The 25,932-nt window shown below is 56.5% G+C and overlaps 1 protein-coding gene across 1 annotated transcript in view; it reads right to left on the bottom strand.

Moving 5' to 3' along the window:
- Positions 1-25,606, bottom strand: part of PPFIA4 (PTPRF interacting protein alpha 4) — a 47,822-nt gene extending 22,216 nt beyond the window's left edge. The window contains exons 1-15 of the mRNA XM_045536276.1: positions 25,498-25,606; positions 14,432-15,066; positions 10,830-10,931; positions 10,290-10,454; positions 9,919-9,993; positions 9,595-9,684; positions 8,857-9,048; positions 8,415-8,561; positions 8,013-8,147; positions 6,055-6,138; positions 5,637-5,768; positions 5,406-5,468; positions 4,630-4,721; positions 2,545-2,653; positions 772-980 (exon numbers count right to left, since the gene is read on the bottom strand). Coding sequence (XP_045392232.1) covers positions 772-980; positions 2,545-2,653; positions 4,630-4,721; positions 5,406-5,468; positions 5,637-5,768; positions 6,055-6,138; positions 8,013-8,147; positions 8,415-8,561; positions 8,857-9,048; positions 9,595-9,684; positions 9,919-9,993; positions 10,290-10,454; positions 10,830-10,931; positions 14,432-14,665 — 1,829 coding nt within the window. The 5' untranslated portion in view covers positions 14,666-15,066; positions 25,498-25,606. The remainder of the gene's footprint in view (positions 1-771; positions 981-2,544; positions 2,654-4,629; positions 4,722-5,405; positions 5,469-5,636; positions 5,769-6,054; positions 6,139-8,012; positions 8,148-8,414; positions 8,562-8,856; positions 9,049-9,594; positions 9,685-9,918; positions 9,994-10,289; positions 10,455-10,829; positions 10,932-14,431; positions 15,067-25,497) is intronic.
- Positions 25,607-25,932: the final 326 nt, after the last annotated feature.

Raw genomic sequence — 25,932 nt, 5'->3', positions numbered from 1 at the left:
CTATGTTAGTACCCTTCTGTGTGTGTGTGTGTGTGTGTGTGTGTGTGTGTGTGTCTTTGTAACCAGTCTGTGAAATCCAAAAGTCTGGGAACCATTAAACTGATGACCTCTACAGCTTATAAAGCTCAAATAAAATCTAGCTCAGATTTCCCCTTGCTGTTTGTCAGTGACATTAATAAACTCATTAAAAAGGCAGGATACAGTGAAGGTTCTCCCAGCTTTCCCTGCCGCTGTTTCTGTCTGATGCCTCACTACCGACAGGAGGCCTGGCACAGAGGACCAAATTTAGACTCCAGTTTGAATGCTGGCTCTGCCACTTGCTGTATGGCTTTCAGCAGGTCACTAAACCCCTCTGAGTTTCTGTCCCCTTGTCTGTAAAACAGGGATCACGCTGCCTACCTCCAGGACTGTGCTAAGACTGACAGTCACATTTGTAAAGCTCTCACCCTGAGCCGGCCTCGGTAAGTGGGAGCCAAACTCTTGGTGGTTATGATGAGCTGCAGGAGCTGCCTCCATCCTCCCATGCCCAGTCACATCACCAGCCCCGAGAGGGGAGACGAAGGCTGCCAAGTCCATTTGAGGCCTTGCCCTTCTTGGTCTGGCACTGTACCAAAACTTTGCCTGATGCCCCACAGGGGGCCCCTAGACTGTGGCACTCTAAGGTGGAGCTATGAGAGATGAGAAATATGTGCAGGATTTTTCCTGCACTGCCCGAACACGAAGGGCCCCCTGCCTTCACGGGTCTTCCCAGGCCTTCCACCCCGTGCTAACCTGATTTCCTCGTTGATGGCATCCAGCTGCTCCTGCAGCATCATGGCCAGGGTCTGGGCATCTGAGTGGCCGCTGGGAGAGACAACGTCCACGGAGCCCACCAGACCCCCTGGCTCATCCTCGTCCACGTCAGAGATCTCAGGGTCACTGTCAAAGGCAGGGGCAGCCGTGGAGGCCAGCACCCCAGGCAGTGGAGATGGCTCCCAGTCCTTAGCAAAGAAGGAGGGTAAAGGAGTAATAATAAGACACCCCAGATAATTACAAAACAGGACGCTCCCCACCTCTACCCAGCTGCGTTGGAATCACCTGGGAGCTTGTTAGAAAGGCAGAATCTCAGGCCACACTATCAGACCTACTGATCCAAAATCTGCATTTTAACAACATCCATGGGTGATTTCTTTGCACATTAAGGTCTAAGAAATACTGCTCTAACTACTTTAAAAACTAGCTAGGAGAGTGGTTTAAGAACAGATTCCAAAGAGAGACTGCCTTAGCTTAAATCTCGGCACCACAAAACACTGGCTGTCCAGTGTGGGAAAGTTGTTCCAACGTCTTCATTTGTAACATAGTATCTCACAGACAGTTGTGAGGGTTAAATGAGGAAATGCACGTGAAGCCCTTAGCACAGTGTCCGGCACAAATTAAGAACTATATAAAAGCCACCAGTTTCTATTCAGACAAATTCACAACGGGCAACTAGATCCAGGGAACAAGAAAAGGCCAGGCAGGCCTGACTGTCTCCTAGAGTTTGAGCGCATTGCAGGATGCTCTGGTCAACCCTGAGAGGCAGCAGCTTCTCAGAAATCGTCCTACAAACCTCTTCGGTGGACAAAGGCCCAGAAGATGAAAGGGCAGAGAACTGGGCCAGGAGAGCCAGTCAAGCAGGGAAGAAAGGAAGGGGACCAGGGACAAAGAGGCACTCTAACACCATCCTCTATGACCAAAGCCCCCTGACTCCCCTCTAGGGCTCTTCTAGCTTCTGCAGCCTTTAGTCTGAGCTCCAGGGCAGCTGCTGTGTTCTTACGGGCAGAAAGAGTAAAGGAGTGAAGCAGAGAAAAAAAGTGGTGGCTTCGGACTGTGACTCCCCCATCAGACTAGGGGTTTCTTGATGGTAGAGATGAATCTTACCCTGGGACCAGGAGTTCCCTCATTCTCCACTATATCTTCTAATGCCCCAGAGCATTTAGAGGACCTGGGCTCAGGACAGAGCATGATTAACAATTATGGAACCAGACTGCCCCTAAAGATGGAAGTCAGCCCTTCCCTGTTCCCTGTCTCCCCTCATTCCCCCACAATCTCTCTGGCCAGACTCAGACAGAGTGAACCTACAGCTGCTTCTCAGAACACTCCCGGTGCCATCCCAAGGGCCAGTGAACCTGTCGTCCCTCCCTCATCTCCCCCATGAACCAGCTTTTGTTCCAGAAAGGTTGCCAATTCCATCTTACCCCTGCAACCCCCACCCTGACCACCAGAAACACACGCCTGCACGCCCAGGCACACGCACACACACTTCAGTGGGGCCCCAGGGACTGTTTGGCCGCCCGCCAGCCCCCACCTCTTGCCCACCAGGAGGCCAAGGCAAGGGGGGGCACAGCTGTTGCAGCTGACAATGGCCCCAACCCCAGGGCTGCAGCTGTCGTTGACGTGGGGGAGGACAGGGGAAGGATTTGCCCTGCACACCAGCCGTCTGTGTAACTGGAGCCAGGCACGCGGCTGAACTGACCCCAAACTCCCCGAGGAGGTCCCTCCACACTCACCCCTCCACCCCCTCACCTTGGCAGGCTCTTCCCTCAGTGCCGAGTAGCGGCGATGGAGACCTGGGGGTGTGTGGGTGGCTGTGCCCAGGGAGAACCGCACATCCGATGCACTGCCCATGTGTGACCTTGTGCGGTGACCCGCAGAGGGAGAGAACAGATAGGCCCTGAGGACTGAGCGCCCCAGCTCACACCCACCGGGCCCAAAGAGTCAAAGGGTCTTCAGTTCGGAGAAGATAAGTCTTAGCAGGACACAGAGCCACTGTAAGTGTCTGAGGGGCTGCCATGTAAGCAAGAGATTAGACTATTCTCTGGTGTGCCAGGGTCAGAATGAGCCAGAGGAGAAAGTTCTAGGGAGCAGCTTTCCATTTAGGAAGGATCTTCTAATGGCAAGAGTTGGCTGAGGATGCAACTGGTGGCTTTTAAAAAGCTGAGCTCCCCGGCACAGAGGTGTGCACGCAGAGGCTCTCTGGCCACGCGACAAGAGTGGTGCAGGAGGCTCCAGGCGTGAGCAGAGGTTGGAAGGGATGATGTCTAAAGGTCCTTTTCACTCTGAGGGTCTTCGTTTCTTGGCTTCTCCCTGTTACCTTCCCTCGGGTCTTCCCACAATCCAGACTGAGTCCCTGGCTAAACTTCAGCCCAGGCACATCTCCTGTCCCCGGGAAGCCTCAGGAGGCTCTAACGCAGCATCAGAGGCATAGGCTAGAGAAACCATTCTGACTGCCCCAAGAGTCTACTGCAGCCCTGAGATTTGGGGTTCCTGGCAACAATCATCTGCAGCATCTGGACGCCTCCCCTAATGACACCTCTTCTCCATGCCTTCCCAGCTTGGAACCCTTGAGGGAGCCCAGAACAAAGGAACAGCCTACACGACAGAGCTGGATAGAGAGGGCAGTTCCTGCCTATCCCACCCCCACAACTCAGCCCCAATTCCACGATGGGTCCAGTGATTCTACAGTCAAAGCCAAGAATTCCCAACTATTAAGGAAAGCGAGCTGTGGCAAATGGCTTGGTGTACTCTGCCTGGGCCATGTCTTACTAAATGAGGGGCTGTCCCTTAGGGTCAACCTACATAAAGGGAGAAGTAGGAGACAGACTGTATCTGTCTCCATTCGCTGCTTCTCTTCACACTCCTGTACAATAATTCCTGACGAACTTGAGTTAGGTGGTCGGCACTCAAATCTCTACCACCCCAGACACCTGCAGGCTTCTCTTCTTCAAGCTCACTGTCCCCTTCCCTAATTCAAGCACTGCCTCTCCACACGTACGTATGCACATTTCCTCCAACCCTTCTGCCTCCTGGCAGCTGATCCCCATTTCCCTGACACGGCAAGAGCATGGCCAAAGGGAACTGCAGGGGCTCTGATCTCAGAGACTTAGGTTTAGCGAGAAAACAGCCAGAAGCTGTGAACCCCGAGTGGCATCATCCACTTCGGCCTCCTTGATCTTCACCCCACTTCTCTGGCCTGAGAACAGGCTAGAGGTCTGAGTTCAATGCCAACTGCTTCAAAAAATGGGGAGAAAATCCAGAGGTTCCCTGGGACATGGGCCTAATTCAAGCCTTAGAGGCAAGCTGCACTCACCATCTCTTAAAACGTTTTCGGGAAAAGGGACGCCACAGCCATACGAGTAACGTGGCATCTCAGCTTCCAGTAAGGAAGTTCTGGATGCCTCATTTCAATCTCTCCTGCTGCCTTTCTGCCGGCTGCCTGGACTCAGGCGGCCCTCAACTCTCAAGAGAACGAGAGTGAGCCCACTCTCTGCCAGTGGGCGCCGTGGCACGCGGCAAGCGTGGAACTCAGCAGGCCCCTCCCAAGGGCATGCCTCTGTCGAGGACGCTGGAAGCCTGGGCCGTGTCCCCCGGCAGGGAGAAGGAGCATCATCTCATTACTTGCCTCTCAGCATCCCTCAGAGCACAGGGGCTCCCTTGCAAACTGCCCGAGTGAGTGGGGTACTTTGACCAAGTCCTCCAAGCCTCAGTGTCCCACCCTGGATAGGACGAGGACCCTGAGGTCCCAGGCGGTCTTTGGTGGGAGGAAGTGTCCCTCCTCAGGGTCCATCTAGGACCCCGGCCCAGCACGCCCAGCCTCCCGCACTCCAGTACCTGGCGAGGATGCCATCCACAAACGGCCCCCCTCGACCCTTCAGCTGGTCCACCTCTTGGCGCAGCTTCTCAATCTCTTCAGACAGGCGGCCCTGTGCCAGGCAGACCCGGGGTGGGGGTGGGGGCCAGGGAGGGGCAGACAGGAAAGGGTGGGAGTCAGAGAGGGACAAAGAGGACAGCGGAGCTGGGGAGAAGCAGAAGAATGCACTGCAAAGCCCAAAGCCGGGGCCCCAGGCCCGGCCCGCAGATGCCACCACAAGAGAAGAGGTCCGTCTGGAAGGTGAGCAGCAGGGTGGGCAGGCGGCAGGGCCAGGAGAGGGTGTGTGGGGGAAGGACTCTACTGGAACAGGCCTGCGGACCCCTCACCACCACACAAACGCATGGCAAACTGGGCTGGGCAGGCAGCACAGGGCCCTGGGGTCCTTCCTCCCGGATCTCGGAGACATTGCGGAGGCTGGGACGGTGGCTCATCCTCCCAGAATCACCAGACTCTTGCCTTATCAGAGTTTGAGGCCCCCACTGAATCCCTGGGTTGAGCTCTTCGCTGGGCCCTGCCTCTCTGCTGCCCACCCTACGCCTTGTGCTTATGGCCTCAGTTTCTTCTCTACCTGCGGGTAGTAATGCATCTACCACCACGGGCTACAGCGAAGAATAAAGAACCGGCAAACGCACGCGGACTGGCATAGACCTAGCACAGTGCCGGGGACTGGAGCAGCCACGTGCAGAGCCCGCGTCCTTTGCTTGGCAGCCCTGCCCGCCCAGGCTGGCGCGGGTACCTTGTGGTGGTGCTGCTCCTCCACCTGCCGCTGCGCGCTCTCCAGCTCCTGCATCAGCGTGTTCTGGGGGAGAGCAGCGGTGAGCCGGGCCCCCGCCTTGCTCTCCCTGCCCTGCCCTGACCCTCCAGGCGTGCCCGTCCCTCCCCGGGGGACCCACAACCCCACGGCGGCCCCCCTGCCACGCCCCGCCCCCGACTGACCTCTCGCGCCCCGACCCCGCCCTCCGGGCACCTTCTCCTCCAGGGCGGCCATGCGCTCCTTGAGGTGGAGCTGCAGGCGCTCGTTGGACTCGCTAAGCAGCCGGTCCACGGTGTCTGACAGCCGCTTGTTGTGGTCCTCGTTCATCTTCTCGCGCTGGCGCACCTGCACAGCTAGCCCGCCTCGCACCAGGCCACCCCAGGGCCTTGGCCCTCACCGGGAGCAATCCACTCCCGCTGGGGTGCACCCCCTCCCCTGTCCTCTTCTTGTCCTCTGGGAGCCCCTCTCCAGCTCTGCCGACCACCTCCTCCTCCCCCACCTGCGGACCTCCTCCCTGGCTCTGTGGCTCTGTCCCTGGCCAGGCCCTTCTCCATGCCCCTTCCGTCGACCATCCTGGGAGCCTACCCTGGGGGCAGGGAGGGGGCCTGAGGGCCCAGCCCGGTGCCCTCACCCTTGCCAGCTCCTGGTTCTTCTCCTCCAGCTGCCCCTCCAGCTGCCGCAGGTGCTCCTCAATGTTGCCATGCCGTTCTTCAGCCTAGGGGCAGGGGTGGGTCGGTGCAGCCTGTAGATCTCCCTGTTCCTCCTGCTCAGGCCTCAAATCCCATGCACGCTGGTGCCAGGGTGGCCTTGGGGATCAGGGCTTCGGGCACCCATGAAGCCCAGCCTTCACCTACCATCTTGGAGCAGAACTGCCATCCCTACTGCCTTTCTTCTCAGGCACCCCGACCCCTGCCAGGTCTCCCCCACCTCCTCCCTGCTCAAGGCTAGCCTTAAAACGTCCTGGGGCTGGCAGCTCAAGAGATTATAAATCCTCCTCATGCTTCTAGAAAAAAACTCCACTTGAAAGCATGAGCTGCCATAAATCTCCTCTACGCCTCCAGATAGTCGGAACCGCACTTGAGGGCATGGACTCAGGCCAGACTGCCCGGGTTCAAATCCCAGCTCCCTCTCTTACCAGCTGCGTGCCCTTGGGCAAGTTACTGAACTTCTATGTGCCTGGGCTTCCTTAACGATAGAATGTGGATAATAACAGCACCTGTGCCCACTGGCCCACTACAGGGACTAAATGAAATAATCCACTGTAAACAATTAGAACACAGTGAGCACTCAACAACCTCAGCTGTTAAGCCTTTGTTGTTAAAATTGGCCCAGGTGGAGCAGACTCCCTTTCCGTGCATACATCTCCAGAAACGGAGACCCCACGATCTCTGACAAGATGTTCTAGGATAATACACATCTTACAGCCAGGAAATCCTTCCTTAAAATCCTCCTGCTATGACTCATTTGAACGTACTAATCACTTCAGCCCCTCCCTTCTTGTCAGGTTTTGGGAGACACCAAAGCCGACTGCTCGGCGTCCCACAGGTAACCTCCTCTGCTGTAATTCAAACCCAGCACTTCACTCCTAGAGGCTGGACAGACCTCAGAGACCCCCACTCTCAACTCCACCAGCACAGAGATTAGGACATTCAGACCTGGTTAGGGAGGGGGTGACTCTTCCCAGGTCACAGAGCCAGTCGGTGGCAGAAGCAGACTTGGTCCTGGGTCTACTGCGGCACAGCCAGGCTGCAGGTTCCAGCCCCACAGCACTGGAGCTGCCGCACTGGCCGCTGGCCAGCCTCTATCCTTCAGGGACCCTGGGGCCTGGTGCTTACTGGCACGGGCTTCTTTCTGTCCATGGGTTCAGGGGTAGCCCCAGTGGTGCCACGTCAGGCCCCCTGAAAGTCTCTGACCAGCTGAAAATGCTCCAAAGTTCTTTTGATTAACCCACCACATGTCTAAGTCAATGTATTTACCTAGCTCTTCCAGAACCTATTACGTTTTCAGCCAGCACACCTCTCAGGAATTACTGTTCCATAAAGTTAACTACCCATTAGGCAAAATGATATTCCCTTTTACTCAGCCTAAAGCTGCAGCCTTCAGGCAGTCGGGTGGTCTCTAGATCTACAATGCTTCAATTTGGTAAAGAAAGACATGCTTAACCTAAACTCCCACCCCCACCCCTTCATGGATGTACAGACAGAACATTATATCCTCTCGGGTTTCATCTTTCCAGAGAGGAAAGTCCTAATCCCTCCACTCCAGCCACAAACAAAAGAAAGTATTAACCACAATGATGTAAATGACAATAACAATACTTTGCATCTGCATAGTCTCTTCTCCTCCTTGAAGTACTTTCACACCCCTTCTTACAGGATTGTCACATCCCCGTGGGGTGATGAAGGTGGGGATTACTCTCCTGGCTGACAGACACGTGGTGGTGTGCTTCCTGGAGTCACTCAGCCAGAATCAGTCTTCTGGCTCCCAGCCCAGTGTGCCTCCCACCCCCTCCGTCCCCTGCCAGGCTCCCCAGGAGTTCAGGATATGGGGACAGAGGCAGGCCAGGCCCCAGGCCCCTGGCCCACTTGCCTTGGTGAGGGCTGCAATTCTCTGGGCCAGCTCAGCCTCTACCTCTGGCAGCGTCTCCGCCCTGCGCATCGTCTGCTGCAGCTTCTGCTCCGCCACCTCCAGCAGCTCCTGCAGGTGTCGAGCCTTCTCCTCACACTAACAACGCGGGGGTGGTGAGATGATTCAGGAGGGAGTGCTGAAGCGCCACGCCCACCCCGGCCTCAGCACAGAGCAGATAACAGGTCAGAAGCAGCAAGGGACAACCTTGGTTCCTGGCTACCCAAAATGCCTGACTTCCCCTTTCCAAAGGTGACCTGCGGGACCTCAGGGCCTCCCAGGCCACCAGGGGAAGGTTCTGGCCCAATCATGAGGATCTCTGGGGTTAAGGACAATGCCCACCCCCACCCCGTCTGGAGGAGTTACCTGGCGGTGCAGGGACTCCTTGTTGGCCAGCTCATTCTCCAGTTTGTCATTGAGGTCATGGATGGATGTGGCCTCGCGCTGAGCAGCCAGGTAGCGCTTCTCCAGCGTGGTGATTCGCTCCTCCATGTCATCCTTCTGGGCCAGAGCCTAGGTGGCAGAGGAGGGAAGAGGGAAGGTCACCAGCCTTTCCCTGCTCCTATCCCGTCTGCACCTCCCCACCAACACCTGCCCGGCTGTACCCAGGAAGGGGCATGATCTGTGCTCCCCTGTCAGTCTCTGGCCTTGACCCTCCCTTCCCACAACTCCTCTCACACTGGACCTCGGCAGGTGTTCAGTCTTACCCTCCCCAGCCCTTGCCTGGCCCACCCTCCGTACCCTCCAAGTGCCAAACACCTGCCCCAGCAGGATGGGGCCAGCGGGAACAGGCCCGACCCTGGCGCACCTCCCGGAGATCCCGCTGGTGCTTGCTGCTCAGCTCCTCCGACTTGATGAGGTCCCGGCGGGCCGTGCCCAGGTCCTCCTCAAGTTCAGCCACGGATGCTGTCAGGGTGACCAGTCGTTCCCGGGCCTGGCTCAACTCAAAGTTCTGCTTCTCCAGGAGCTCTTGCAGCTCCTCCACCCGGCCCGCCTCATCCTCCAGGGACAGCGAGCTATCGGTCAGTCTTGGGGACCCAGGGCATCCCACACCCTTGCCCTGCCCCAGGGGGTGGGAGGAGGGATGCAGATCACAGCTGTGTCAGAGCACAGCTTCAGGTCGCCTCCTTCCTCCGGGCCCCAGGAGCTCCCTCCTGACAACGGCCAAACACCCTTGCTGTCCTGCGTATCTCTTGAAAATCAAGTTTCTAGTTTCACCTGCTATTGTAACCCAGAAAGGGGCGTGATTAGGGAAACCAAGGCTCAGAGAGAGGAGGAATCTTGCCTGATGCTGCCACACAAGGTAGATGGCACAATTCAAGTGGACATGCATGCGAAGTGCCTAGCAGTATACTGGGCACTAAGACAAAAATCTGCAGATTTCTTTGCAGATGGGGTAGGGGAAAGCAGGAAAGAGAATTGGGAATATTGGAGAAAGCCCCAAATTTAATTCAAGCAGTTACTCTGTTGAATGAAGGCAGGGCAGGGCCTCCCACCCCCACCTGAAAGAACCCAGGCCCCTGCTACACAGCGCCTGGGGACTCACCTTCCACAGGCGTTTCGGCCCCAGCTCCACGGTCCCCTCCTCTTCTGCCGCTCCGTCCCGCACCCCTGCCCCCTGCTGCAAGGCAGACACCTGTGGGGCACAGCCCCCAGGGCAATGAGTCACAGAGAAGAAAACCTCCCATACATTCCAGACCCTTCCAAGTCCCCTGCCTCCTAGAAAGAGGTGTCCAGCCTAGCCTTCGCTTGCAGTCTCCAGCCACAGTTGGGGAGAAATCCGAGGAGGAACAGAGGGGGGCACAGTGGCAAACCAGCCTGGGCTTCCAGGAGCTGCAGTCTGTAGACCGAGCGTGGGCAGGCAGCTTACCTGCTGGTGGGCACCTGCCAGCTGCTCCTCCAAGGTGGTGACTCGCTCCAGTGCTGCCCGGAGCCGCTCTCGCACCTGCCCGAGGAAAGGGGAGGTGGGGGAAGAAAGGGGAACCCCACCGGACTCAGGCTGGAAGAGCCTGGGCGTGGTCTACACTGCCGGGCATTGGGGAAAGTGAAGGGCCTGCCAAGAGGCAGATTTGTGGGAAGGGACCTAACAGGGGACCTTGAAATTAGGCCGGTGGTAGGAGTGAGCCGGGTTCGAAGGCAGAAGGCAGTTTTCCCTAAACACTGCACGAGGGACCTCAGAGAAGGGAAACGCCGCGGCTCCAGGGAAGCCTGGCTGGACGGGGGCTGGGAGGAGGTGGGCACCTTCTCATCCAGGGCCTTGTGGTGCTCAAACAGTGACTTGAGGGCCTTCAGCACCTCCACCTCACTGGAGACCCCTGAGGGCGACTGGGCCTGGCGCTTCACTACTGTCATCCGCAGTGACCGCTCGTGGCGGGACACCAGGCACTCCAGATGTTCTAGAAGCAGCTGGCAGGGGACAGGGGGACAGGGGAGATGAGAAGGAGGGTTGTGAGCATGCGCCCCAGGGGCCCACATGATCACACAGACACAAGTACAGCCCTGCCCCTGTTAAACGCCGAAAGCCACCCATACTGGTACATAGCCGCTGCCCTGCCTCTCCCCCAGGACCCCGACCTTTCCATGACCCAGCAACGACAGGTGAAAAGGCCAGCACTGGTGGTGAAATGATGTGACTACCCCTCTAGGGTGGGAGGCAGAACAGGTGAGGATGGGGCTGGGGCTGGGGCTGGGGCTGCGCCTGGCCCCCGCCCTTCCTGCTCTCTGGGTCCTGGTGCTCATACCCAACCCCCCCCACACACACACCAGGTCTTCCCCACTCACCCTTGTGTTATTCCGTTCTGCTTTCAGCTCTGATATCTCTTCCTCCCGCTCTAGAAGCTGCTCCCGACACATGCTCAGCTCCCGGGTTAAGGTGGCAAATTCCTGAAAACCCCCAAGACCCCTCAGTACTTGGGGATTCAGCTCCTCCGCAGCATCCTGCACGCTCAGGTCAGGGTGGGAGCCTGTCACTTGTCCCTTGCTTCCACCACACCGCAGGGCAGCAAACCTGCGACTAGCATGTGCTCCCCAGCGGGTCCGTGTCTGTGGACCCTCCCTGCATTCCAAGCGTGCGTTAGGACCCAAGGGGACAGAGCTGGACAGGAGAGTGAGAAAGTCACTCAGTTTGCTCTGCAGCCGCTTCCCCCCCACCCCAGCCACCAGTTTGACCAGACCATGTCTTCCCTCCCACTTGGCGTTTCCATTTCCCCAGCAATTCAACAACATTTTCCTTTGGAAACTGATGGTGGGGAGTTCTGCCCCTGGTTTAGCAGAGTAAGGTCCAAACAGAACCTGATGGAAACCGATAGCCATCAGCGAGGGAGGAGAACGGGGTTTTGAAGACAATGTGTGAGTGAGTGCCCCAGGGAGTTCTCTTCCAGCCCCTCCCCGGGCATTGCAAGCTGCAGGTGGAGAGTGAAATCAGCGATTGAAGGACACACCCACATAGGAGCAAGAGAGCCAGCAGACCTGCCCAATCAAGTGCACACGTGGCTTCAGCCCTGGCTTCCTGGGAGCCCCACTCAACCAAGAGAGGGCTGCGTCCCAGCACCTGTTGCCAAGGCACTTACCCTGGCTTTTCCGAGTATCCACGCACCAAGTATCCCTTCTAGGGGGACCCATTTCCACACTCCCAGGCCCAGACATGTTCAGAGGCATTTCCAGCCCACGCTCCTCTATCAGGATGAGCATACAGGGGTGAGAGACTGGCCCCACAGTTTCAGGTTCATCATATTCTTATTCATTTAATTAAATATCACCTCATTCCAGAAAGGTTTTCAGATGAGTGGCCCAAATTCTGAGGATGCCCAAGGTCTGAGAGTAACTGAACAGGCTGCAGCCTCCCTCACACCAAGGATTCATGAGCAAAGGAAGAATTCCCAAAGCAATCCCCTCTTATCGCTCCAGATCAGGCAAAAGGGGCTAGAAGGGTTGTAGGAAGGGACAAGGGACCAGAGATGCCAGAGCATAAGAAACCATGAACCTATGACCCTATTCCTTAATTACTGCCTTTCTATCAAGGCCACGGCCAATGGTGGTCAAGTATCTCATACTCTGGAAGCCAAGGCCTGGGCCTGATGCTGCTTCACCCTCAGCTTGCACACATGCATGCACACATGTGCATGTACACGTGCATGCGTACACGCACACACATGCACACATGTATCCATGCTTGTGTCCAGAGACGGGGCTCGGTGGCATGGCCCCCAGCCCTACACCTGGACACCACCACCAAAGGGCTGGTGCTCTGCCCTGCCCTGGCCTCAAGCTCAGTGGCTGCCTTGTCTCCCCACCTCAGAACACCTGTCCCCCCTCCCCCACCTCTCACCTATCTGACACACTGCTGCCAGGATAATCTCCTCAACACAACACTGTCTACACATACAGATTTCTTATGCTGGTGTTCAAACTGCTCTCTCCTGGTTCCTTTCCATACACCCTAAGACCCAGGTACCCGGGGTCACTCACTGTTTCTAAATGCCAGCAAGCCTTCCTTATGCCACACCTTTGCTCAGTGGGCTCCCTCCCTACCCTCTGTCACCACCTGATGGGATCATATTCATCTTTCAAAGCCCATCTCAAAGGCTACAGCCTCCCTGGGAGCTTTCCAGACTCCCCAGTGAAAGGCTCTCTCCCTCTCCTGCAATCTGCTCAGGACAGTGGTTAAGAGCACCAACTTGGGAGTCCATTGTTCAACCACAATATCCATAAGCACCTATCATGTACCAGGTCCCATGCTGGTCACTGCGGATACAGCGACAAGAAAGACACAACCCTGCCTTCACGAAGCTTCCAGTGCAGGAAGTCAGGTAAGCCTCGGATCAAATCTCAGCTCTGCCCTCCTTAGCTGTGTGACCTTGGACAAGGTACCTAATCTCTCTGAACCTCGTTCTGTGATCTGTAAGATAGAGGTAACAGTCCTCCCTCCAGGAGTTGCTATAAGGATTAAATGAGGCAATATATTGAAAGCTCTTAGCCCAAGCCCATCAAAGATGGCTATTTTTATCACTGATATTGTTCTCAACAACCCTTTCAGGCCTCCCTTATCTTCTTCTACATTCTCTCCCAGTCACGTGGGTTCTTGTGTGTCTCCTTTCTAGTCTCTGAGCTCCTTGTGGGTAGGGACTAGCTCATTCACTCCAGGGCAGGTTCAGGGCCTCCTGCACAACGAGGTAGGAGGGGCCCATCGGCCCAACCCACTTCTTCACCAGGGCTCCACATTTTTATCAGTAAAGCATCACTCCTGAGCCCTGGGCAGGAAACTCACCCACCAGGCCCAACCCTGGTTCTTCTTCCCACCCTGGGCCAGGGGTCTGCTGCTGAGGCCCGAGCTGTCTGGCTCCTCAGGGCTGCCTCCCCTAGCCCTGGCCGGACCCCCCACCAGGCATGAGGTGCTGCTGGGGTTGGGGGAGGCTATGCAGTATGGCCGGTGCCTGGTTTGGGATACGCATCTCTCTGACGTTCACACAGTTGCTGTGGGTACTGCGCTCACAGACAGACAAACCCCCTGCTCCCTGTGCCCGGTTACCAGGCAGAGTTCACACCCGACGACCCAGGTTCCTGCTCCCTTCTCCTCCTCAGAGCATGTGTCTTGCCTGGAATATCTACCAAAGGGTAGGTAAGAAGCAGTAGAGGCCTCCAGGCCCGTGCAGTGCAGGGGCTCGGTGGAGCCCTTAGCCTCTGGGGTCACACAGCCCCCGGGTTCAATTCCTGGCTCCACCACATACCTGGACCATCATGCGCAACTTATTAATCTCCCCACACCTTAGTTTCATCCTCTGCAAAGCGGTGGTGAGAATTTAGAAAGCTAATCCACACAAAGCGCTTAGTACACAGAAAATGCACAATAAATGGTGACTACATCCTAGCTAGGAGCATGCTGCCAAGGGGCATCAGAAAGGGTGTCGGGACACCTGGCTCCTAGACTCAGCTCTGCCTACACTTTTCTACGTGATGCCTCTTGCTTTTTTCATCTGTGCAACAAGGGAGCAGGACGAGGTGATCTCCAAGGCTTCTCCCACCTCCCTTTCTGGGACTTTCCACCCGCCACCGCCAACAGCAGGGCGCTGGGAGGAGCAGGCAGGGATGCGGTTTCTTGCCAGTCTACGGTGCCACCTACTGGCTGGCTGGGCTCACTGCAGGTGGCACTTAGGGGTTTTCTTCCTGCATCAAATTCCAACCATTTCTCCAGGGGAAGCCAATTCCAGGCAGAGGAGCTTGGGAGTGACAGGGAAAGGATTTAAGTAGGAAGACAAGGAGAGTAAATGCTCTGTGAATTCTAACCGTAGATGTGCAAATAGATGCAGATGAGCCGGAGGCTGTTGGATCTAGCGAGGCCAGGGGAGGAGGAGGGGAGGAGGGAGCTGCAGACCATTAGGCCTTACCTGGGGGAGGGCGGAGTTAAGGTGGCGCTGGAGCTGGTCCCGCTCATGCAGGGCATCCTGGAGCCGGCTCTGTGTGGCCGCCAAGGTCTCCTGACTCTCCCGAAGGGATTCCAGCAACTTCTCCCGCTCATCCAGCATGTTCACCATCAGCTGCTCAAAGTTGGCGTCAGCATCGGCGCCATGGGGAGGCCCCAGGGGGTCCCCCTCGTTGATTGTGGGCATCACTTCACACATGGTGGGGGTAGGCAGGGCCTCCTCAGCGTCAGGGAACAGGGGAGGGACTCACAGGGTTGGCACCTCCAGGGGAACCCAGTGCATGGGTCTCAGAGTGGGCAGTGCCAGGTGAGTGGACAGGTGGGCAGGGGCTTCTCCCATGTCATCAGTTGCTCTTGCTCTGAAAGGGGCCTGAGGCCTGGGGTGCCCCCGTGACAGGGAGCCAGAAGGCCTGGCTTAACGTCTCAGGGCTGGGGCTGGGCGCCCTGTGTTCCCAAACAAGCAGGCAGCAGCGGAGCGTGGCCATGACAGGCAGGGAGAGCAGGGCTAGAAGACGGCCCTTCTCTTAGACTGAGCTCTGGAGCCTGGCAGAGTCCCAGCTGGGTCTAGCGACACCCATCGTTTCTGGAGGGCAGTGTGGTCTGTGGGAAAAGAGACTGCTGTGAGGACTGGCTGCATGGAGAAGGGCATCAGGGGAGGGGGTGACGCAGGGGGGACAGGACCTAAACTAGCACATGGGGGTAGAGAGGGAGGTGTGGCAGTGTTGGCGCATGTCCCTTCTCCAGGCTTGCTGATTCTGATGGCGCCTCCTTAGTTCTCCCAAGGAATGCACATGCCCACTGCCCAGCCTCTGCCTTCCCCCCGCTGTCAGAAGTGCAGCCGCAGTGGCAGTGGTTCCCCACCCACGTGGCTCGCTGGCCAAATATAGAAATGATTCAGTCAGCGGTAGGGGAGCAGCCGGCAGGCTGCCCAGAGTCCTGAGACCTGGGGGTGGGAGGGGAGAAAATAGGGTCTCTGGCCCCTCCCCTCACAGCCTTTTCCCCACACTCAAGCCAAGACAAGTGCAGAGGGGTTAAAGCGCTATGAGTGGGTGTGAGTCCCAAAAGTTGGACTCCGGGGGTCATAGGAAACAGAGGTAGAGTAGTTCCTGCCCTGACCACTGGCACAACACGGCTAAGGCCTTGGAGAGGCACAGGCTGGGCACTGGGGCAGGCAGAGAGCCCTGACCTGCTACAATGCCCATAATTCAGGGAGGAGGTGCTGGCTCAAGTCATTCCCCACTTCTGAAACCTGCCAAGGAGGATGGCATGCAGGCCTGGCGGTCAGCAGGCTTGGACTCTGAACTCAGCCTACCACCTCTGCACTGGGGCAGGAACTGAACGATGGAAAGGAACCCAGGGTTGATGTGGGGGTGAGGGGTGTGTGGGGTCCCCTGCCCATGGATAGGAATCTGCTCCCTGAGTGTCATTCCCCATTGCTGGCACTGCCAGATGTCACCAGCTAGGGCAGTTAGCGTGCACTCAGCCTGGCTCTAGTGATGCCTTAAGCCTCGCACAGGGAAGCCCAGTGGTCAGAGCAAAGGCAGCTGTACTGAGGAAGGCAGCAGGCAGCTAGGGATTTCTCTGCCTACCATGAGCTTCCAACCTCCCTGCCCACTATTAGAAAGCCACCACCTTAATTAGTTTTCAGAGGGCACTGTCTTCAGAGCTCCCAGTTGCAGGAGAGAAGAGTGAAGCCCCCAGCACAGCGACAGGCACACTGGAGGTGGTCATAAATGGCACTTTCCTTCCTTCCCCTCTCCCTTCTCTTATGGGAGACGCAGGAAAGCCTCCTGTCCACCCCTCACGAGTGGGAACAATAGGCAGATTGGGAGGATCAGGGTGGACAAGGGCATCAGGACCCAGAGTGAGCTGAGAGGCCAGACCCTGGGCAGGCCTGTGGCAGGACTGAACCCGGCAGGGGTAACAAAGAAGGGCCAGGCCTCTTCCTCCTGAACCCCTCCCCTAGAGTACCGATGATCCACACAGAAATGGGGGGCAGTAAGAGGGAGGCTGGGGAGGAATGTGGGGAATGGATCCGATGACAGTTAGAGCACCAGCTTGAAAACTCTGTGGCTCACACCCACAGCCATTCTCAGAGGGACCCAGTGCCCAGTGATTCAAGCATGCATGTGGGCATGCAACACATACACACATTTGCACACCCAGGCAGACACAGGAACATGGAGACCTAGGACATATACACACATGGCCACACACACTCCCAGACACAGAAATGGGACACAAACTCTGATCAAGGGGATCCTGTCCCCAAGCCAGACAGCCACTGTGGAGGGCAGGGTTGCAAAGGGCTACAGAAGCAAAAGGTTGAAGGCTGGTGTGCACACTGCCTTCCCCCACACTGCTGCTGCCAGGGCGGCCTGCACTCGCCTCCCTGTCCCTCGGAGCGGCTGCGTGCGGAGCGGAGGGCTGCTGTCCCAGTCCGGCCAGAGCTGCCATCTCACTGACGCTGCCAACGGCCATTCCTCCCATTCTCCCACCCACTGTACCCAGCCCCTCTACCACGAATGCCGTGAGGCTGAACGGCCACATGGCCCCGTCATACCTCTCCAAGCTCCATGACCCACCCCCTCCACATACACCAAGAAGACATGAGAGGCCAAAGAGGAGAGCAGGCCGGGGAGGGGGGTCCCTGTGGCAGAGGCTGCCCTCGGAAGAAGAACACAGTGCGGTCAGGAGCTCAGGGACCCCAGGAATGGCTTCGGCCCAGCGGACCCCCAGGCAGCCTGCAGTGTCGTACAAAGGAGGAAGCCCAGAGCTGGGACTTAGGAGATCTGGGTTACAGTTCTGTCACAGACCAGCTAAGTGACCTTGGGCTTGTCACCCTCTACTGAGACCTCTGCTACAAGATGAAACCCACAACCCTTGTTCTGCCCACCTTAGAGGAACGAGATCACGGAGCAGCAGAGCTTTGAAAAGTAGAACGCTCCCGGTGATGGTGCGGGGTATGAATCACCTTCGTGCCGGGAGCCTGTGGGAGGAGTGTTCAGACCTCTTCACAGGGAAGGGGCTGGAGAAGTTCTCAGGGGGGACGAATAGGACCTCACGCCGCCCACTGGGGGGTACTGGCTATTTGGTCCAACTTGCCCAACCCCCCACCCCCAATCCTCCTGGTCATTTTAGCAACCGAGAAGCTGGCTTTGGTGCAGCCAGCCCTCTCCCGGCCTCCCTCCAAACCAGGTGCCAGGTAGCAACTCCACTTCCTCTGGCCAAATGGCACCACGTAGAGCTGGCTTGAAGATGAGCCCAGACAGGGCTACCAGGCAGATGCCCCTGAGATGGCTGTCCAGGACCTTCTGCCCTGCCCCCACCCCCGGCACAAGCACGGTGAGCAGAAGGGAGCCCTAGGACAGCCGCACCGGGACACCTGGCTCCTTCTGGCTCCTTCTGGCTCCAGGGCCACCTTTAAATAGTGCAATTATCATCTCAGCCTAACAGAAGCCTCCTCAGCTCCCGCACAATTTCTAAGTAACACTCACAGGTCCTGATTCAGAGGCGAAAGCTGCCGTCCCCACAGCAAGCATTGGCGAGGGGCTTTGCCGGGGAGGAGTGTGGGCAGGCTGGGAACGGCGGAAGAGGGCTCGGGAGGGCGTGGGTGTGAGCGCGTGTGCGGAGGGAAGGGCTGGGCGAAAAGTAGGCCTCTGGCCTTCATAAACACGGACAGGCAAGCTCGGGGTCTCTTTGGCTTCCCAGAAGTCACCCCACCTTTCCCTACTGAGCAGGAGGGACGGGCATCGAGTGTGATGCTCTGGCCGGCCACGCACAAGGGCCTGGCTCCCGCCCGCCCTGCCAGATGGCGGCCCCACCCGCTGAGGGCTCGGCAAGCGCAGGGCTGCCAGCCCCGTGGAGCCACAGGCCCGGGCAGAGCTGCCAGGAGCTGAGCTCTAGTCCGAGGGGGCCACGAGCCGGGCGAGAGGGAGCCTCAGGGTGGGAGCTCCTTCAGGTAAAAGAGGAGGGTCACACACCTGCCGGATTGGAGGAAGGGTGAAGGTCTGAGGAAACGGGGAGGGAAATGATGGTTATGATTTGTTCACTATTTACCATGTGCTGTGTTGTCAGGTGACATGTATTCACTTATTTTAATCCTCACAATTCCTTGTGAGGAAGATGTGATTCTTCTGCCCATTTCACAGATATGCAAACCAAGACTCAGTGTTATGTAACCAAGACTACACAGCTAGTAAAAGGGAGAGCTGGGATTCAATGAGCCTATCTGACTCCAAAGAGAGGTAGGGGATGGCGGAAGAGGGAGAGTGAAGATGCCTCCTCCACGCATCGTGGCTCCTCCAAGGAACCCATGAACCTGGGCCGTGGCCTTTGGCACCCTCACCAGGGTGATGGCAGCTTACCTCAGCCCTCCCTCCACCTGTCTTCCTCAGGGCTGGGGAGGCCTCTGCAGAGTAGCCATTGGGGTCCTGAGGCCGTCACTTCCCCATGGGAAAGCCCCATCCACCACCCACCCTTACCGCTCCCCCTCGCCCCTCTCCAGCTCCACACCAAGTTCCCCGCCCCAGACCACGCTCCCAAGCCCAGCTCCCCTTATCCTGCGGGGTCTTCAGATGCCATCCCCACAGTGGTACTGAAGTCCATGCACTCAGGCTGCCCACCTCTCCTTCCTCTTACCGGAAGCTTCTCCTTCTTCCCTGTCCAGCTCACCACCCCAAGAAGCCTGGCCCTCACTCATCCTTTCCTCTAAAAGCCAAATCCCACCTCTTCCCCTGCTGCCCCCCAAGCCCTGCTCACTGGCCTGCCCCCAGGGCCACCTACCGCTCATGCTCTTCCAGCACCTCGCCTGCCTGGCCCGCCTCTCATCTCTCTTTCATGTCAGCCTAATGAACTTAGATCACCCTTCTAAGCTCATCTCAAACACCACTTCCTCCAGGAAGCCTCTTCTGATTCCCTCCAGGGGGAGAGATCTGCCCTCCCGCTGACCCAGCACAGCCCTTTCTTTATACCTCTCTTTGTGGGACTCCTCTGGCTTTCCATCATCTCACCTGTACACTCGAGGGCAAGAACCACATCCTCCTTACCGCTGGGTACGAACACAGGGTCCTCGCATACATGGGACTGAACGGATCTGTGTGACAGCCATTTCAGGCAAGTCCATCCCTGACCAACTTCAAAGAAGAGAAATGCCAAAATAGGAAAAAATGGCTCAACACCCCAGGAATATTCATTTATCTTGCCCCCTGAAGACAGGCTTCATGAGAGCTCGGTGGGTCTCCCCCATCCCGAAACGCAGACTCTGGAACAGCTGATGGGTCTGAAGGCTGGAGTGTCCACGGACCACTCCAGTGACCCTGGGAAGATGCTTCATCTCTCTGAGCCTCAGTTGCCCCCTCTGTGAAATGGGGACGGTAACAGCGCCCACCGCAGACAGCGAACACACATGGATCACTGGAGTTAGCGTGCAGCAAGCGCTGAGGTCAGTGCCCAGCAACGGCGGCACTTGTTACATAACTCTTAGCACCCTGGGCTCCCAAAGTGCTTCAAGGCTGGGCCCACTCTAAATACAGTAAGAAAATTAAAAACCCATTCTGACTACAGGAAGCCATTCCCAGAGAAAAAACTCTTGGAAAAGCGCCATTTAGAGTTTCTCACTGCTAGGCACAAATCCCTTCAAAAGCATCCAGTTCTCTGGGCCCTTCAAGACCAGTGGTGAGACTTGCCCTCTCCTTGCTTCAGGTTCCCAAATTTGGAAGTGAAGAGCATGACACACAACACACTCTGGTGCTCTCACAGGCGGTCATGACAGACACGCATCAGTCTGAGGAGTGTCACACGCTGCCCAAGCACAGGGGAGCACCAGCTGCCAGCCCAGGCATTCAGCCCCCTCATCCCAGCCTCACTCAGGGGACACGGGAGGAGGCATCTTCTTATCCAACAGGCCCCCTGGGGCTGCCTCCGTGAAGCCCATGTCTCCAGCTGCTCCCCAGAAGTCAGATGTGGGCTACCTCTCCCCAAGACACGGCCTATCACTTGGCTGAACATGCAACTTACTGTCCAAACCAGGACCCTCCTGAGAGCGGACAGAAGCACTGTTAACAATCACCCCAGAACACAGGTGTGAACCAGGGCTGTCCCTGCACACCTGGCAGTATGGTCACCCTCAACAGCACTACCCCAGGAGGACTAATGTCAAAGACCAATGGGGAAGGGAGGGCTACAGGGCTCTGGGCCTCCCACAAAAATAGTTCATTTTCTGAACTACCAAAAGTACAGCCATCACAACTACCTCTTCAAGTCACGGCAGGGATTTGCAAACTGGGCTCTATGACAGAGTACCTATAGGGGTGGCTTGGGGTGAAAAAAAGGGTGAAGAGCTGTGACAGACTCAAAGGGCTCTAAACTCCCTTTTCTTTACTTTAATGCCATTAACTCCAAATCTGTCAGTTTTATGAGACATCTGATTAAGGTTTCTTCTATAAAAGGGTTCCAAGTCTAAAAACAGGTTAGAAAATCCCAGGTGGAAGTATTGTCTACAGAAGGCACCTGCTAAAATAAACACACGTTCTCTCAGGAAGGCAGCACGTCAACGCGACAGAGCAATAAACCTGGGAAGGCCACACGAGCAACACCGGGGCCCTCGCAATTCCAGCTATTTTCCACATTCCAAATGGCTAATAGAGACCACGTGTTTACCCAAGCCAAGACACAAGGTTGTACCATTGAACACAAACACAGGTTTGCTACAATTACATCACTAAGTATAGTAACCCTAGCCATTTTCTGCTAATCAGAGCTATTAATTAACACAAACGTCCTCAAATCATATTTGCAAAAGAAGAAACAAAGCAATATGTGTAGCAAATTTGGAGAATGAAAATCTTTCAAAACTAGGGGTCTGTGTGGGACACAAATTAAACAAGGTCCTCTGGTGTTAAAAAACAAATAACTGCTCAGAAGTCACTGCCCTAGTAGATCAACCTATGAGATTCGGGAGCCGTCAGGTAGCAGAAAGCAGGACTATCTGGAGTGCTGCCAGCTGCCAGGGTATAAAAGGGCCAAAACACAGAACCACGGGGAGAAATGTAGGCATCATAAAAACTGCATGCGTATGTGATCACAAAAGTGTGTGCGTGTGTGTGTAATGATGAAAAAGAGAATGTGGGGGGAGGGAGGTCATGTGTGTTCATGCAATGGAGAGTGTGTGTGATCATGAGAATGTGTGGTATGTACGTGTTATCATGAAAAAAGAAGAGAGAGGGAGAGAGAGAATGTAAGACTATGGTCATAAGAACAGGGCCTGAGAGTATGTCATGAGAGTGAACGGGTGTGTACAGTCTTGGGAACGTACGGACATGTGTGGTTCTAAGCACAGGTCAGGGCTCACAACTGCACATGACTGTGGTCAGAAGAATGCGTGTGCGTGTGCATGCAGTCAGGACAGTGAATGTGCGTGGTACCTCTGCCATCCTGTGCCCACCCCCATCCCACCCCGTGTGGGAGTTCCTTCCACAGAGTCCCTGGCAGCTCAGTCTTTACTTAATCATCCTTCAGGAACAAGGAGCTCACTACCAAATGAGGAAGTCTTCATAGTTCTAAGGAAGCTTTTTCTTAAATTGAATGGAAACCTATCTCCCCTTTGAAATGACAGTTATCTAACCGAAGACAATGGCCATGAAGGCACATCAGATATGTATCTAATTTATGAGAATTCAACTGTACTGGCTGGCAAAATAAGCAATAAATGCCTCTAAATGCAAGCCAGCTACTTCATCTGTCACTTAATTACAAAATTATATTGTGCATATGTACTCTCTTAAATCACTGTATGATAATATATATTATATATTTATATAATCAATATAGACTATAGATACATGTGTTATATCTATACATCCATATTATTGTTCAGGGTTTACCATATACCATGTTTTATGAGAGATTTAGGAAATTTAAGTTCATCTACTGCCTGTAGAATCTAATTGGCCCACTGAGACGTAGTACCACTGTACTGGGTCCCCAGAGGCTTGTCTGCTCCAGGTTAAATATTTCTAGTTGCAAGGAGGCCTTGCTTCATCAAACCCAGGGGACCAGAAGACAGACATCTTCAATTCAACCGACAATCACTGAGTGATTTCCATGAATCCAGTAGTGTTAGGAAAACAAAAGACATGTAAGATACAATCTTAACCCTCAGGAAGTTCACAGGCTACTTGAGAGAACGCAGAAACACAGTAATCATTCAAGAGCCATACCGAGCAGCAAGTGGCCACATATTCAGTCTGTGGCACAGCCTGGAGGTCAGTGCTGAGCACCACTTGGAGTATGACCAATTGCATTAACTGGTGGCAATGTCTCCTCCAGCTCTCTCAGAAAGAAGCAGCCCCAGCCAAGGCCTCTCAGCCCCCAGCTGAAAGGCAGGCAGCTGCTCCTCGCTAGAGCTGACCTCACCTGGGGAAACAGAAGGCACTGAGGGAGCCCCCGAGGCTGCGGCACCCAAGCCTCTCTGAAGGCAGAGCAACGAGCTGGGCACCAATCGTGCTCCTTGTGCAGTGAGCTAGTGGCCAGGTGAGGACAAGAGGGGAGTCCTCAGGCTCTGCCCAGCCCTGGAGTCTCACACCATCCTCACCTAGAGCTCCTTCCCCTCTCCAGCCCTGCCCCCTGACATTCTCAGTTCCCTCAGGCCCCTCCCACTACAGCAAATGCTGAGGGTCCCCTAGAAGCAGCCCCTGTGAGAGTACACCAAGGCCCATGGCCCCTCTGAGTACTCTTTACTCTGCCGGCCACCCGAAGTGCCACGCTCCTGTGAGCCAGCACCGTATGCCCTCCAGGGCTAATTATAGGTCAGTGAGCTAGCAGGCCAGAGGGGGACAGATGGTGACTTCATGTGGCTGCAATACACACTCGTTCCTCCCTCTGACCCCACTCCCTCCCCTCCATTTCTCCCAATTCCCTACTTGGGACCCAGACTCCGGGGCAGCTTTCACTCCCTCAGTCCTCCTGCTCCTCTCCACTGCTCCTCTCCAGTGCATGCACACGAGCAGCACACGTGTGTGCGTGTGCACACACACACACACACACACACACACACACTTCTGTACCACCCAGTCACCACACCTTGTTTCTACAGCAACCCACCTACCAACCCACCACATTAAGGCCTAAAGAACCCCTGGGCACTAAAAGGCCTCTGCTAGCTCCCCCATATATTCAAGCCCCCTTGGCACCCAGCTCCCTGGGCCCCCTGAGCCTTCACCCCTGCCTCATCACCACCACAGCCCAACTTCTCATCCTCTCACCTAGCTCTACCCCTGCTATCCTTGGAGGCTCAGGAAGGACCTACAAACTATGCCTGACAACTCTTTCCAACTCTAAGACTTCAGCAATCAACTCAGATTAGGGACCCAGGAGCCTGCGTGCCCTGCCCCGCCCCTCCAATCCCTCCTTTACAACCCAGCTGCCAGACTTCATACGCTGCACGGTTCTGACATCATGCCATGCTCAGCAGCACACACCCAGACACCACTAGATGAGAATTCCCTTCCACACCCTCCTCCCCCACACACTTCCATCTTCCAGAAATGGCGTCTCCCACTGTGCAGAGTGTCTAGTGCATTCTTGGCCCCCAGTAACCGTTGTGCTATTCATGATCTCATCACTTTGAGATACCAGTTATCCCAGGAAGCCTCCTCAGGCTGAGAAAATAACCAAGAGGAATCATTCAAGCTGTCCCTTTTGCTAAGGCAGCTTCCCTGGGACTACCTGGCCAGTTAACAGTGGTAGCCGGTGCTCGGTTGGAATCTGGTTCCAACAGCTGTTTGAAAGCATGTGGACACAGTTCTTTCTTTTTCTAATCCAATATCAATGTAACAAAATGGGGGAGGGTGTTAACAGAACACCTAACAATGTTTGCCTACTACCTATATCTTTTAGCTGCTCCACAGCCCCTAAATTGCCTTCAGAAGACCTAGCACCTTGCATAGTATCTGGCATATAGTAGGTATCCAATAAATGTTTGCTGGCTGTTGAAAGTACTAGGTACAGCTCCAACAACTCTGGAAAGGACTATGGGAAGTCCCTGAAACCTGGCTCCTGGAGGGGCCCCTTAAGATCACACAGGAGGGGATGGATCACCATGCTAAGCAGAGCCTCCTTAACCACTTGCTTTCCGCACAGAAGAGCAGAACAGCCCCAACTCCCCTACCACCTAATGGAAACTACCAGCACACCTCTCCTCAAAGGTGACATCAGCTCCTAGTGGCACCTTGTCCTGGATCCCTCCTTCTCAAAGAAAACCATCCACACCACGTTTCCAAGTCCTCCAGGCTGACCTCTCTCTGCCCACCCACCATCGCAACCTCAAGATCTGTGCTGGGAAACATCCGTACTGCGTGCACGTAAATCAGCTCCGCGCTCCCACCCTCCCGGTTCGGGAATCTCCATTCCAGCCCTCTTTCCTGTTGCGCCCACCCCCACCCCCACAAGGCCTCGGGTTGGCCGCGCTCCTTCCACCCCACCGCCCTGGCACTGCGGAGATGGTGGCATCTCTGGCACAGACTGAGGCTGGCAGTTCGAGGAATGGGGAGCTAGCGATGGTAACAAGGGGTGCTGAGGCACGCGGGAAGGAGCAAGACCCCCAAGAAGCGCGAAGACCTCAGCCCCTCAGGAGCGCGTGCCCAGAGGAGCGGAGCCGGCCCGGGAGCCGGGAGGCGCTTTTCTCAGACTCCCCTGGAGGGGAACGGGGGCGCAGTCCACCCCGCTCCCACCGGGAGACTCGCCAGCTCGGCCCCCTCCCCCGAAGCCGATGGAGCCGAGGGCGAACTCCACGCCCTCCCCGCACGCCGGGCATCGCCCCGCATCCTCACCCCCAAGGGCACAGGGCACCGCAAAGGCCGGCGAGGGGCGGCGGGGGAGCAGTCCCGACGCCTGCCAGGGACCACGCGCCCCGAGCAAAGACGGGCTGTTTCCCAGAGCGCGCTAGGCAGAGACCCCTCCCCAAACTGTCGAGGAGAGCTGGACGTGGGAAAAAGAGGCATCTTTCCCCCAGTCCGGGCCCTGGGCGCTCACCTGCCTGCACTCGCCGAAGGCCGGGCGGCTGGGCTCGGCGGCAGCGGGCGCCGCCCCCGACCCGGGCGGCCGGACACGTCCTGGAGATCCGAGCCGGCGCCGGGGAGCTGCAGCCTCGCTCGCCCCAGCGCCCGGCCGCGAGGCCCCGCCCCCTCCCCCGCGGATGCCCCGGGCCCGCCCCCAAGGGCGGGGCCTGGTCGCCTCTCCCGAGGCCACGCCTCCCACCCCCGGCGCGCTCCGGACCCGGCACGTGACAAGGGCGCCGCTTTGAGGCTGCGCGCCATCTTGGTTCGGCCTCGAGAGTCCGAGGAGGTGGCGGAGCGCCAGGGTTCTGCCGGCGGGAGGGAAGCCGCCCCTCCCGGACCCCCCCACGGCCTCGTCTGGCAACCTGTTCCCCAAGTTGGTCTCGGTCCAGGCCTTGGAATTGTGGCTGAT

The sequence above is a fragment of the Lemur catta genome, chromosome 23 (genome assembly GCF_020740605.2).
Source record: "Lemur catta isolate mLemCat1 chromosome 23, mLemCat1.pri, whole genome shotgun sequence".
NCBI classification, from domain to species: Eukaryota; Metazoa; Chordata; class Mammalia; order Primates; family Lemuridae; genus Lemur; species Lemur catta.
The sequence above is the reverse complement of the archived record's forward strand: the minus strand, read 5'-3'. Positions and strand labels throughout refer to the sequence as shown.